This window comes from Octopus bimaculoides, chromosome 30, assembly GCF_046866305.1.
Source record: "Octopus bimaculoides isolate indiv1 chromosome 30, ASM4686630v1, whole genome shotgun sequence".
Lineage (NCBI taxonomy): Eukaryota > Metazoa > Mollusca > Cephalopoda > Octopoda > Octopodidae > Octopus > Octopus bimaculoides.
This window is the reverse complement of record NC_142957.1, coordinates 5,693,421-5,709,216: the sequence shown is the minus strand read 5'-3', so window position 1 is coordinate 5,709,216 and position 15,796 is coordinate 5,693,421. Positions and strand designations below refer to the sequence as shown.

The window sequence follows — 15,796 nt, the reverse complement described above, 5'->3', positions numbered from 1 at the left end:
GACACGTAATCACGGGGATGCGAGTTCGTGTCCACAGCTAGCCATCTATACTTTTCTCTGCAAAATAGGGGTAGTTTATCCTGTTCAGGCTATATTATTAGCATTATTCTGCAATTGAGAATTTAAAATCACTTCTTTAACTTTCTAAGACATCTCAACGCTTCTAAAAGCAAACTTCGTTTGTTTATTTACGTTTGTCGTAATTTGAATTTAAGTTTATCTAATTGTAAACAAGTACCCTAAGGAGGTACAGTTCACAGCTGTAAACAACAGCAGATTATTATTGGGTAACAAGCAACTGTGTTATTTTGTAATTTACTACAGCTGGGCTGAAATCCACCCAGAATGAGGTGACAGAGACCAATGAATAATTGAGCCAAGGGAGTCATCACAAGATCTCTCAACAAAAACACTATCAACACATGCTAAATAAAGGGACCTCAAAGTTAGTGGGGCAGAGGGAAACTATAAAATGAATAGGCTTAAGTTACTAGTTGCACATCATAAAACCGAGATATTTGGACCAGTAAATCATTAAAATGTTAAGTAGTGCAGAACATTCAATACTGACCCTACCAACTTCCACCCAACCCTCACCACCATCTGATAAGAAGGTCGAATTTTAATTTTTCAATGACAAACTTCATGGGTGTGCATGTGTATGTATACGTTATAGGCTGGGTAGGTAGATTTTGGAGCACACATTTACTTAATAAAAAAATAAAATTGTGACATTATTTGAAAGGATATCCTGTTGTTTAAGTAGTTTTAAGTTTCTGCCATCAAGCTGTATGCTTTAACATATAACGTTACTTTGATATTATTATTATTATTATTATGCTTACTTCTTTCCTATAAGGAGCTTCCAGCATAGCTTCAACATCAAAATCGTCGGCCATCACTGCTTATTGCAATATTTTTCAAGCTGAAATAGAAAAGAAAAAACAGAAATTAGTTAAGATTTCTAACAATAAAGTTGGCATATGAGACAGAAAGAGGTGAGAGGGGTGGGGAGAAAGAAGATGGGGAGCAATGGCAGAATTATAAGATTTCTAACTAAATTGTTTTCCCCAAAATTAATCACCATCACCTAATACTGACTCTACTTCTATGAAGTAAAATTCCAATTTTAAAGTGAACTGAAAATTTCATGTTAATTTCTGTTCAAATAGAAATATTTTAGCCATATGACAGTTTCCAAATCCTTCTATTACATATCATAAACTTTTTGACACCTTGGTTTTAAGATATAAAGTTCCTGTTTTTAAAGTGATACAAATTAAAGAAAAATACACCTTCCAAAATTTCATGTTAAAATATGTTCCAAACACCAACTTAATAATGACAAGGTTATTTTACTGAATTCCTTATTTTCAACATTAAGTAAAATAAAAGCTATGTTATTCAATAGAAATATTAAAAAAGAAAGTTGAATCCTATTTCAGTCATTTTATTCGCCTCATTTATAATTATTTTTAAATTCAAATTATTGGATGGGTGGGTCTACAATTACAACAACCTTTGGCACAATTCAAGCTAGTCACTTTGCAGTATTTCGTTCAGACAGAGTTCAAAATTCATTGGAACACACACACACAAAAGAAATTAGATGTGCTGGTAACAGACATGTAATATATATATGACAGCTGGCCAATACAGAAAAAAAAAAGGGGGGGGGGACAAAAGCAAAGAGGAAAACCAAAGAAGTGGGGAAAGCTGACTGACTTAAAGATGCTGAACTCCACAAAGGAGGTCAGAAAAGACAGCAACAAGTGGAGAGATGCCTTACTTGGAGAAGACTAGTCCAACCCAACATAAAACAGACATCAAATGATACTAATGGCAGGCAAAATTTCATTAGCAAAATAAGTGTTAATAATCATAACCATAATCACAACCACATGGTTTCAGGTGTTTCTATTGCAGTGTGAAGAGGGGCCTTCTGTTTTGCCTGAGACTGACCAATGCCTTATAAGAACTTGTAGGTAGAAAATGTAGAAAGTCCACTGTGCATGTTAACCGACTGTCTTGAAAATGTCTGCATAAAAACAAACCACTGTTTTTGCAATCAGCCACAAAAACATATCCAACCACAGAAATGTTTGTTGTTAGGGATGGTAAGGGGAAAAGCTGTATAATAAAACTACTAAGTTTCATTTAATACCACCTTGCTTGAGACTACAGCTAGTCCCTTTAACTTTTTTGATTCCAACTCACCTGAGCCTAACCCTGCTTCTAAAATACAAACTTCCTGGTTTAAAGTAATCTAAATTTAAACCATCAAAATGTCATGTTATATATCAGCATGAACATATGCTACAAATACCAGCTTTAATAATTGAATCCAAAGCAGTGTATTTAAACATAAATAATAAAACTTTCCTAAGGTTAAATTAATGATGATGAACTACAGAAACAACAGCAACAGCTAAAAAATAAGCTGTTGGCAAAACTGGTGTCATCTGGCAATGAACTTCTCCATATTCATGGGATTTTACAGGAAAACAAACCCTACAGATATGTAAACATCTACTGTTGCCAACAATAAATTTTGTGGAAAAAGTAATCAATATTACAACGATTTAAAAATAAATTGTCAATTAAAAGTGGTTAACTTCGCAGCCATGAGGTTTCCCATTCAATCTCTCTGTACTTTGGAGTGTCTTCTCTCAAGGGTTCAAATCCTTGTGCTGACATTTAGTACCCAGAAACTGTACAGAAGCCTGTCATGTTTGTGCATAACTTCAGAGAATAGCAGAATTAAGTAGTTAATAACAATTAATAAAATGGGTACAAACAAAAAATATAGGAATTGCCATAAATCAAGTAAAACACTTAAAATTGTGATATCTGAACATGAACACAAATCAATGACTGAAACTAATAAAAGAACAAAAAGAGTACCAGTGGTCAAGTACCAAAAAAGAGTACCAGTGGTCAAAAAGAGTACCAATAGGGCAATAGTCTATAGTAGCCAAGGAGTTTAACCTACTGTGTACCAACTCAGACACGATAGCACACTTATGGGCCAGAGACTTGAGTATATCCATTAGTGACTGAATGTCAGTCAATCAAGTAACCCTTCTCTGAAGGCAGTCCAGAAATGTCTGTGTGCATAGCAGTAGCACTGTCCGAAATGTGTGAACAGGACACCATTGTGAGCCTCACTTGAACCTTGTAGAATGTTAGCATCTGTTGGAAGTCAAAATATTTTCTAATCCTCAAGAGAAAGGCCAGTCTTTGGGATGCAGTCCTGTGATAAGGATGTGCTTTTACCACAAGAAATCCTCAAATATAGTGAAACCTAGCTTTTGGACCAACTGCAAACTCATATTTAGTGGTGGTGTGATGTGATGGAGTTTTAATATGAGTAGTGCTTGAGCTGTTTCGTTGTTAGAATCAGGTTAGCAAAGCTCCAGTGAAAGATATTTTCAAGATCTCCATTTATGGAATCAATGTAAATTTGGTTTGATATGTCAAGGCTGTATGTGGATAAGACATGGCAGGGTAAAATTGGAAAGAAACGGTTACATTAACTGTGTGAGAATGGGAATTGTTGGATACAGTAGCAAGTCATTGATATATAGAAAGAAAAGAATAGGAACAAAATTAAACCCTGGGGAATACAACAACAACACTACTACTTTCACAAAACTTATCTGAAGTAAGAGCTCACTAGTGAGTGACATACAATAAGGTCACCAGTGGATCTGGTTCTGAAGAAAATCATACCAGAGGTCACTGAGGAGTGAGGGCTTCAAGGTTTTGGTAGGCAGAAACTGGAAAAAGCTAGTTATGTGTATATGTTGTCATTACCCTGTCTCAACTTCACTAAAGACTTATAAATGAGTACGGGTGGAGTACAAGCGATGTCTGTTTCCAATCTTCCATGAAAATATACCTGGCCATGGAGAAATACTGCCTCACTTGGAAAGAACTAAGGTGCGGCAATAACAAGAGCTATAGAAAGTTTACCTCAGTAAATTCTGTCCAACCCATCTGAGCATGGAAATGCAAACAAAAACAATGATGATAATTTGAAGTCATCACAGAAAGGAGACATTTTCTCTCTCTTTCAATACTCAACTTTATTATTCACTAACCAAGAATAAAGAAAACAAAAACTTTGTATGCAACATATTCAATAAAGTCAGCGTGCCAGATGAAATGAAGCTGCAGTTTAAGCCAACCCTCCTAATCTACATATATCAAGGTCAAAATCCCACTTTATACATCAATAAACTACACACAAACTGGCAAATAGTCATAAATTTCTTCTCTATCTACAAAAACACCCATTAACAATGTTGAAGTTGTAATAAACAATATTTTAGACAAATATTATGTTTTTGAAGCATAGGTGAAATGAAATGGCTTCAATTATCAATCGATATCACGCTGTGTAAGGAAGTTTCACCACTACCCCATCCTTAACGTAAACCATTTAATTACAATTGAGCCCTCTATGTGGTCCTATGTCTTACTCCATCTGGGTTGTCAAGCAACTCACCTACATAAAAATACTAATTGGAAAGAAACATTAAAATTTAAATAATGAAAGCAGAAAAACATTTCAAATCTCATTAAAAAGCTGTCCCTCATCCCGAACAAAAGAACCTCTACATGATTTATCAATCCGCATGAAATAGCAGCCAAATCTCCTTCAAATGTAACCCTACCATATTAAAAGGTTGCATTGGATAATGTAACAAAGTGTATTGTGTCTGAAAAAGCAATGGGGTGATCATAGCTGGATATTCTTTTTTGTTATTCTTCACTCCTAAAAGGATAATCTCTAGGTGGTTTATCAAACTACTAGAAATCACAGCCAAATTCCCTCAAATGTAATTGTATAATATTAAAAGAGGAAGGTCACATTGTGTAATGCAATGAGTTGTACTATATCTGAAAAATAGATGGCTCTGTGATCAAGGCTGACAAAGAGCTACTTTAATCCTTTGGCATTTAAACCAGCCATATGAGGGCAAAATATTTTACCTGTTTTATGTTCAAAATGGATAGATTCACCATCTTACACATACCTTACAATGTCATTCTCAAAATAAATAATCACATCATCGAAATCTTGAAGCTACAAGATAATACATTATTTATTCATTTGACACAGTAATCTAAAAGCTAAATGTTTAAATTAATATACAAGTAACATTAAAACCTTAACAAAAGATGACAAACACCACCTCATACGGTAGTGAACATTTGTCTTGTTTCAATAAAACTAATCCAATCCGGTTATTGAAATTATTCATTTAGCTATGTAGCTATACAGTTCACACATGAATAAACTATATGTCGGCACAAAAAAAATGTCCCCTACTCCTCACACAATCAAAGATTCCTTTGCCTATTTCACATATTTCCAATAATATGAATGCTTTATATACTTGTCCCATATATCTCAATGATTTTTAAAAAATAATCTAGTTTACAACGTCGAAAGACTTATCAGCTTACAAAGACTTATTGGGGCAAGCGAGTAGCAAAATCGGGATGGCGCCCAGCGTTGCCTTTCTGGCACTTGTGCCCGTGACATGTGTAGGGATTTTCGAGTGAGATCGTTGCCAGTGCCCCTGGACTGGCTCTTGTGCGGGTGGCACATAAAATACACCATTTTGAGCGTGGCCATTGCCAGTACCGCCTGACTGGCCTTCGTGCAGGTGACACGTAAAAGCACCCACTACACTCTCTGAGTGGTTGGCGTTAGGAAGGGCATCCAGCTGTAGAAACTCTGCCAAATCAGATTGGAGGCTATGTTACCATCCGGTTTCACCAGTCCTCAGTCAAATCGTCCAACCCATGCTAGCATGGAAAGCGGACGTTAAACGATGATGATGATGATGATTTTACTGTTAATGAAGGACAAGTCCTAAAACATTAAAATTCTACACTACTCACAGCAACTGACATCCCCATGAACCCATCCTTTTGGTCTACTGGTGCTGAAGCAGAATCTCACCAGTTTCTTTGAATCTGGAACATACTCTTTACTCTTTTACTTGTTTCAGTCATTTGACTTCGGCCATGCTGGAGCACCGCCTTTAGTCGAGAAAATCGACCCCAGGATTTATTCTTTGTAAGCCTAGTACTTATTCTATCGGTCTCTTTTTGCCGAACCGCTAAGTTACAGGGACGTAAACACACCAGCATCGGTTGTCAAGCGATGGGGGGAGGCAAACACAGACACACAAACACACACACATATATATATATATATATATATATATATATATATATATATATATATATATATATACGACGGGCTTCTTTCAGTTTCCGTCTACCAAATCCACTCAGAAGGCTTTTGTCGGCCCGAGGCTATAGTAGAAGACACTTGCCCAAGGTGCCACGCAGTGGGACTGAACCCGGCACCATGTGGTTGGTAAGCAAGCTACTTACCACACAGCCACTCCTGCGCCTATATATATCTGTAACTTTTTTATTTATTCATTACCAATCACATACTCCTCCATGATACACCCCTACTTGTCAAATTCTTCCAGAGGTTCACCATTGTCCATCTTCCATCCATGTTCAAATCTCCTTTTACACACTTGCAACCCTACCCACTAAGCCATCTTTGATTCTCAGTCCCAATTTTCTCTTTATCCACCTTCCTGAGAATGTGCACCCTGATACTTATTCTCCACTACACTTTCCGCTTTTCCTGCTTGTGTCCCAGCTATGTGTTCATTAGTATATTAGGGCTTGTCTATCTACACACATGAAGACTAGATCCAGTGGATTCTGCAAAAGAAACCTTCATGGCTCAATGGAAGGGAAGGCAGCTGCAGCAACACATTGTGGAGTGCAGATAGCAAGATGAGGCAAATAAAACATCTTGGTCACTCACTGCATCCATCTCCTTCTCCAATCATCTTGACCTAGTCTTGCCATGGATTGAAGATGGTCATGAACAAGTATGGCTAACAGTGTGCAACTTTTCACCATACAAGTCATCTGTAAAGATGACAAGGGTCCTACAGACAGCTTCTTGGCCCACCTCTTTCAACACTGCTCCGTTCCCACACAATCAATGGGGGTCTTGTCTTCTTGCAAGTTACTTGGCAACCTCACTTAAGCAAGTGACAAGAAAAAAGCAGCCAGTATACTCTGTAAAATAGTTGGCATTAGGAAGGATATCCAACCACAGAAACCTTGCTCAGTGCAGCCCTCTGGCTCATCAGATCCTGTTAAACTGCCCAACTCATTGCTAGTATAGAATATAGACATTAAATGATAATGATGATAGTGTGTGAGCAGTTAAAAGCATTTTCTCAAGTTACCTACTCAATTATAAATAAACTGCAAGCAACATGTTATCCAAGCCATATGGATGCACAGCCTAAAAGTGACTATATTGGTGCTGCGCACTTCAAATGTTATCACTCATTTAAATTTACAAGCATATGCTTGCTAAAGTGCATAAAAGTTTGAATGCCTAGGATTTGAAATACTTTTGCTCAAATCACTGAAGGTTCCATTCAGTTGTTAGGAAAAATTAAAGGGAACATTTACAAGCCAACGAGAACATGTAACTTATTTACACTGACTACTTAAAACTATTAGAAGTAACAGCCAAATCTACCTTAATTTATACTCTACAATGTTAAAAAAGGGGATATACTGCATAATGTGACCTAGCTACAATGTCTGAATAAGACAGAATGGTCACAGTCAGAATGTTTATCATAGTTTGCCAATACATTGAATAGTGTGTCTAATTAAAATGTACAAAAGGTTTTTGATCATAAAGCTACTCAAATCAGAATTGACTAGGATCAAACAAGTACTGCCAACAAGAACCAAAGAGACAGTCTCAAATAACCACTAACAATCTACTTTATAAAATCTTAAGAAGGAAGGACATATTTGATTTGAAAATGCATCCTAAATACACATCATCATTTAACGTCCGCTTTCCATGCTAGCATGGGTTGGACGATTTGAATGGGGACTGGCGAACCAGATGGCTACACTAGACTCCAATCTGATCTGGCAGAGTTTTTACAGCTGGATGCCCTTCCTAATGCCAACCACTTCAAGAGTGTAGTGGGTGCTTTTTATGTGCCGCTGGCACGAGGACCAGTCCGGTGGTACTGGTAACGGCCACACTAAAATGGTGTTTTTTACGTGCCACCTGCACAGGAGTCAGTCTAATGTTTTGTTCACATGCCACCGGCACAAGTGCCAGTAAGCCGAAGCTGCAAATGATCACTCTCAAATGGTGCTTTTTACGTGCCACTGGCACGGGAGCCAGACCGCTGCTCTGGCAGTGATTCCGCTTGGATGGTGCTGTTAGTGCTCCACCCTTGCCAGTCATCAAATTTGGTTCAGTTTCGATCTCATTTGCCTCAACAGGTCATCGCAAGCTGAGTTTAGTGTCCAATGAAGGAAGGTTGGCATGGGTGCCAGTCGTCAAATTTGGTTCAATTTCGATTTCGAGCCAAATAAAAAAAAGTAGGATAGTCACAGCTGAAATATCTTCAATCATGGGTTAGCTTAGAGCTTACTTCAACAAAACAGAACAAAAACATAAAATGAAACACGTGAATACAAAGTTGAAAGATGTTAGATTACAACTTTGATCAAATCTAATTATCAAATCTACAAGCAACAGATGGTCCACTAAGCTGTTTAAGACAATATCTTCATGTCGGTTTGTACAGATCGTCAAGTGGCAGCCAATATGGATAGTGATGACCTGTCCAACTATGCCAGCATGGAAAGAAGACATAAAACAATGATGATGAGGATATAATGCTATATACTCCAATCCATATTACTGAATATATTATTAGTCTCACATCATGCAAATATTGTGGCTCAGTTCTGATCAAACAGACCTTACAGAAAACCTCCATATCTAGCTCCTTGGATAGGCCATTCTTTCAAAATTTTCTCTAATTTCACCAATACTCCAACTAAGATAACCCACCCCTTTTTCAGTCATACTGCCACAGAGTTGACATTCACAATATTTCTTCTTTATTTTTCTTTCTCCAGAGGGTGAAGTGTGAATCAAAGGGAAAATAGACAGCTGCTGTTGCTATGCTAAAAGGTTCAGCAACCATACAGCAGCACTTTCATCTGTCTAGCTCACTCATATTTGAGATGGTTACCCAGCAGTAAAAGAAACTCCAAAACTTCAACATGGAGTTAGACAGCAACCAATCTCTTATAATTCACAAAGAGGACACACACTAAAATTTTATTTTAAAAGTGGGTTAGTCACAGTAGGGACTCTTGGAGATAAACAACAATATTTGGAATAAGCTTGAAAGGATGCACAATTCCCATTCATGTAAATGAAATCATGCCCCAGTATTTCATACCAAAACCTCCTTTGTCAATATGGTTTTATAGTTAAGAAGTTTACTCCATGACCAACCACATGGCTCCAGATTCTATCCCATTCTGTGGCAACTTCTACCATGCCCTAAGTCAACCAAATCCTTATGAGTGAAATTAGCTAGACAAAAACTGAGCAGGCACTCTATTCACACACGTGTGTAGCTGAATGTCTACAAAGTCTACTTTGCAATCACAAGATCCTAGGTGTGATCCCAACTGTATGGGACCTTATTAAAGTACTAGTTGAAGGAGCTTACTTTAACCTGATAGTGCAAGCACAATAATTAACCAAACCTCACATTGTGTCATGGCAAATATGTTTGCATGTGTATGTGGTTAAGAAGTTTGCTTCCCAACATGGTTACAGGTTTAATCCACTGCATGGCACCTTAGACAAGTGTCTTCTACTACAGCCCTGGACTGATTAAAGCCTTGAGAAGATTTAGTAAATGGAAACTGAAAGAAGCTATTGTATATATATATATATATTTCTGTGTGCATCTGTGTTTGTCCTCCACCACCACCACCTGATAACTGGTGTTGGTTTATTTACATCCTTGTAATTTAGCAGTTCAACAAAATGGAGCTGACAGAATGAATACCAGCCTTAAAAAAGTTCTGAGTTTAATTTGACTAAACACTACAAGACAGTGGACACTACAGTCCAATGATCAAAACAAGAAATAAAAAATAGACGCAGGTGTGGCTGTATAATTAGGAAGTTTGCTTCCCAACTGAAGTATTGAGTTTAGTCCCACTGCATGGCATCCAGGGCAAGTGTCTTCTACTACAGCTCCAGGCTGACCAAAGAAAATCTATCTCAGGAAAACACTGTCCAACCCATATGAGTATGGAAAATTGGACAATATAATATAGGATGATGATATCATCATCATCATTGTCGTCGTCGTTTAACATCCGCTTTCCATGCTAGCATGGGTTAGACGATTTGACTGAGGTCTGGTGAAACCAAATGGCTACACCAGGCTATCAGTATGAAATGAATAAACAAAATATTTAGTTCCACTGAAATTTGTGTCCCTCTATGTCTCATACAGGATCAACAAAATATGCAGCTGACAAAATGCCCGAGTCCAGAGAAACAAGGAAAAAGCCATGAAGCTGGGACCTCAACTTTGCTACTGAACCAATAAAAGAAACCAAAAGTAAAAAAATCAAAAATAAAACCCTCCAGTCTCACAATACTTAACTGAGACAGGAGTCCCAACCTCCACTATAAAACATAGTCATGAGGTCTGTGACACATGGTTTGACTGCCCACAAAGTTCCACAATTTCCATTTCATTTCGATGCCATCCATCACTACCACACTACCCACAGCAGTAGCATTGCCACTAACACACTATCCAAAGTAGCTGCATTACTATTATCACAGTTTTTACTTTCAACATTGCTGTCCACACTACCCACTGCTATTACCTCCACCACTAACTTCTATCCCCACTGTCTACACAAATTACTGCTATTACCAGCCTAACTGCCCTTGCTACCCACAACTATTACCTCCACTACTTATAGCCATTACCTTTACCACCCATGGATGCCTTATCACTGCCCACACTTCCACCACAGCTACCCACACAACCCAGTTATTACTTCCACCACTGCCCACATTACCCATAGCTATTAACCTCCACCACTACCCACATTGCCCATAACTTTTAACCTCCACCACTACCCACATCACCCATCACTATTAACCTCCACCACTACCTACATTGTACATAACTATTAACCTACACTAGAAGCTTACAAGTCAATAATATTCAACCAATTCAATAGAATATAATACAGTATTGTACACACTTCAACAGGAGTATATAAAAGACACATGCACACACATATCTACTATCATAATACAAACTATATACACATAACAGTAGCTATGGCAATATAACATCTATACACACTAGATGTTACATTCATAAAGCTGAGTAGGTACATACAAAAGATTCAATGTGTGTATGTGAGGTTATATATATATAGATATAATCAATATTACAGAATAGATATACTCCAAGGGAATTCAAAGGTATAATGTAATCTAAGAATTAAATACTCAAGATCATTGTCACCAGTAGATAGAAGTGTGCGATAATAGGCAAATCAAAAATAAAAAAGCAACAAAAGTCATGTAACAACATGCGTGCTTTTCTCTGAACTATCTGCTTTTTCCTCCTCTTCTCTCTAGTCTTTTTTTCCATTTTCTGATGAAGGGCCACACTCGAAACGTCATATCCACTCCTTTCTTCCATCTAAAACTTTCACTGAGCATCAACCTAATATATTCATTGTGCACATCTAACTGACTTTTGTTCTAGCCTGCTTCTTTTAATTTTTGAGCTATATATATATATATATATATATATATATCTCAGCATCATCATCGTTTAACGTCCGCTTTCCATGCTAGTATGGGTTGGACGATTTGACTGAGGACTGGTGAAACCAGATGGCTACACCAGGCTCCAATCTGATCTGGCAGAGTTTCTACAGCTGGATGCCCTTCCTAACGCCAACCACTCCGAGAGTGTAGCGGGTGCTTTTACGTGTCACCAGCACGAGGGCCAGTCAGGCAGTACTGGCAACGGCCACGCTCAAAATGGTGTATTTTATGTGCCACCCACACAAGAGCCAGTCCAGGGGCACTGGCAACGATCTCGCTCGAAATTCCTTACACAGCTGTGCGTACAAGTGCCAGAAAGGCAATATATATATATATATACATACACACACATTTTCATACATACATACATATCTATTAAGAGTGTCGAACATACACAGCTAAATCATGTCATACACACAAATATGCACAATTATACCACACAAGCATACAACCCTTAACATACACAATATCCCGATATCAAATACACATACAGGTCCAAACACCCAGCTACATCATGTTATAAACAAAGTCCTTAACATCCACAACTATACACACTCGTATAAGATGAACAATAGCTAAAAAATAAGTCTACCTTCTCTTATTGCACAAACACAAACTGTCCTAACAACTAGTTGTGTACTGACTACATATAAATATTGATACTGTTCTTGTGTGTGTGTGTGTGTGTGTGTGTGTGTGTGTGTACATGTGTATCTGAGGATAGTGTAAATTTCATGTTTATGAATAATGACTGAACATCTGTGTGCATTACTATCAATTCATGCATCTGAATAGCCGTGCCTGTATGTGTGTGTGTGTGTGTGTGTGTGTGTGTGTGTGTGTGTGTGTGTGTGTATATATATATATATATATATATATATATATATATATGTGTGTGTGTGTGTGTGTGTGTGTTGCCAGTACCGCCTGACTGGCCTTCGTGCCGGTGGCACGTAAAAGCACCCACTACACTCTCTGAGTGGTTGGCGTTAGGAAGGGCATCCAGCTGTAGAAACTCTGCCAAATCAGATTGGAGCCTGATGTAGCCATCTGGTTTCACCAGTCTTCAGTCAAATCGTCCAACCCATGCTAGCATGGAAAGCGGACGTTAAATGATGACGTTATATATAACACACCAGGTGTAAATGTATGTACACACACACACACACATATATATATATATATATATACATGCACACAAGCAATATAAACACTACAAACACAGATATCAGTACGCATGGTATGTAAAACTGATTCTCTTCAAAGAAAAAATTCGAATTTGTTTTTTTTTTTTTACATCAACAACTTTTGGGCTACAAATGTCTGATGTCAATTACATTAATTTATGTTTAACAATAATACCGGGAGGATGCCTACAACCACAGGCGCCTTATATAGCATATGCTTTACGCAAGTAATAAATTAAAAAACTAAGGTTAGTCAACAATGAGCTCATTCTACAATATATATTATACACACAAATACACCATGCACAGAATGTGTGTGTATGTATGTATGTACGCCAGTGTATATACTCATATATATAGTAGCAATGTAAGCAATTTGAAAATAGAATTGGAACCCCGTGGCGTCCAGAATTGAAAACAGATGATCAAGCAGACAAACGGGTAGACACGGTCAGGCAGGTAATCAGATGGACAGAGGTAGACAGAGACGGGTCTGACCAAAAAAACATCTAATTGTTTTATTTATATATATATATATATATATATATATGCAGAGATTAATGGCTCGACACAGATGTGTAATAAATACATGTATAGAGAGAAGAGATATATGTAGGCAAGAAAGTAGATAAAATATATATATATACTCGTATGAATGTGTGTATATGTGTATATATATATATATATAGGTGGACGATCTGTTAAGTAGAGAGGTACATAAGACAGACAAATATATCAGCCTCACCCGCCAAATTAGCAAGCCGGATATAGCAATGACTTAACTGCAAGCACATCTATAAAACAGGAAACTAAATACACTTTATATATATATATATATATATATATATATATATATATATATATATATATATATATATATACTTGTGTATGTATATATATATATAATAGACACAACTGTACGTTTGTGAACTGAAATCTAGATAAGGTTTATAATAAAGATTCACAAATTAGGTGAAATGAAACAAAGACAGGGGGACGGTGTATTTATTTAAAACGTCTATGACAAGGAATATGTGGAGGGAGGAACGTGCGTGTGACATCGTTTTATGTCCTATATCCATGCTGCCATGGAATAAAGGTGTTGTCACGCACCAGGCCAGTTATTCACAGTTGCGACCCTCGTCTGAAGGGTCGAGGACGTCCCACTCGACCGTTCCACTTTTGGCAGGATTTCAACAGTTGGATGACCTTCTTCATGTTAACCTCATTACATAGTGTGACTGCGCGCGCGCACAGCCATGACCCTCCCTTGCAATAGTTTGCAGGTCCAAGAAAGGACTATACGGTCGTCATAGATCTCATCATAAAAGATAAGAGTGGTCATCGCGTCGTCTTTGCATTACAATTTAAAATCAAAAGATATTATGCATGTAAGCATAAATACTTGTTTCATTATGTAACAACAGAACACCTTAAAATATTTGCGGCAAAATTATTCTCCCGTGTTTCAATAAACTATCCATAGTAATCTTTAGCATTGTTCATTATTTAAGCCTATCTTGGATATATATATATATATATATATATATATATATACACAATCATACAGTGTGTATATATGTGTTTATATATATATATATATTTATATATATACTCAATTATACACAAAGGCTATGTATGTGTGTGCATGCACATTATATATATATATATATATATATATAAACAAGGAAACGGTCAAGCTCTTTTTTAAATTAACTTTGATACCACAATGTGGAGTGAACCTTTAGTTAATGCTTGATATAGTTTCAATGGAACTAGACATAAAAACAAGCAATATATACATACACGCGCGCGCGCGCGCGCAAAGATATGTCCATCGTCACCTGACAGTAGTGACGGGCTAAATCACCAATTTCTAACAAAAAGAATATACTGTCCATGTATTGAGCACTCTCTTCCTCGTTTGTCACATACGATTGTTGTGTAGGCCAGGTCAGACCTATGATCAAAGGTGGTCCGCATTTAATGGCAGACTTGAAGAGAATATATTTATAACAAGAAAACGATGTTTACAACACCGACAGCCTGACCGCCATGCTTGCCTGTATGTTTTCTGCGCTCGGCTAAAAATGAACGAAAAAATAACATTTTGATCTCCCCCCACCCCTGTAAATATATATCAACCCTTAAACGACATTTTTCAATGAAGCATGAAATTAGAGAATTTTTATATATAAAACGACCAATGGTGGTTGATGTTTAAATCCGTCGATGGATGATAATAGAAAGAACACTTAAAACTTTGCAATTTTCGATATTATTTTTCCACTGCATATACATTTAATAAACATTCAACATTTTTCCATGAAATTTATGTAAGGTTAACAATAGAAACAGAGAAATATAACAAAATATAAGATGAACTGATGGTGATGTTTACTGTCCGATTTGTCTGGAAATGATAATACACTTTAAAAGTTTCAATATTTTTCGGGAAATATGTAACTAATACACCTTAAACGACACTTTTCAACGAAATTCAGGACAGAAATAGAGAAATACAGGTAAATAATACCAAAATTTACCGAAATATATATATATAAAACGAATTGATGGGGATTGTTTACATGTCTATGGATGACAATAGAACAAAATACTTTTAAAATTCATAATTTTCTTTATTGGTCAGGAAATTAAATGAATCCTAAATGACATTTCTCAATTACAGTTTTAGACAATTTAGGACAGAAATAGGGCAAACTAACGAAAAAATATATAATGTAACGACAGTGATGTTCACAGTCTGTCTGCAGACGATAATAAAGAACAAAATACACTTGAAAAACATACAATTTTCTATGTATTTTTC

At 36.8% G+C, this 15,796-nt stretch overlaps 1 protein-coding gene across 12 annotated transcripts in view; it reads right to left on the bottom strand.

Moving 5' to 3' along the window:
- Positions 1-15,796, bottom strand: part of LOC106880308 (RNA-binding protein 39) — a 136,017-nt gene that overhangs the window by 116,951 nt on the left and 3,270 nt on the right. For all 12 annotated transcript variants that reach the window (XM_089346306.1, XM_089346311.1, XM_089346316.1 and 9 more), the window contains exon 2: positions 846-925. In XM_089346306.1, the coding sequence (XP_089202432.1) occupies positions 846-899 (54 nt within the window). In that variant the 5' untranslated portion in view covers positions 900-925. The remainder of the gene's footprint in view (positions 1-845; positions 926-15,796) is intronic.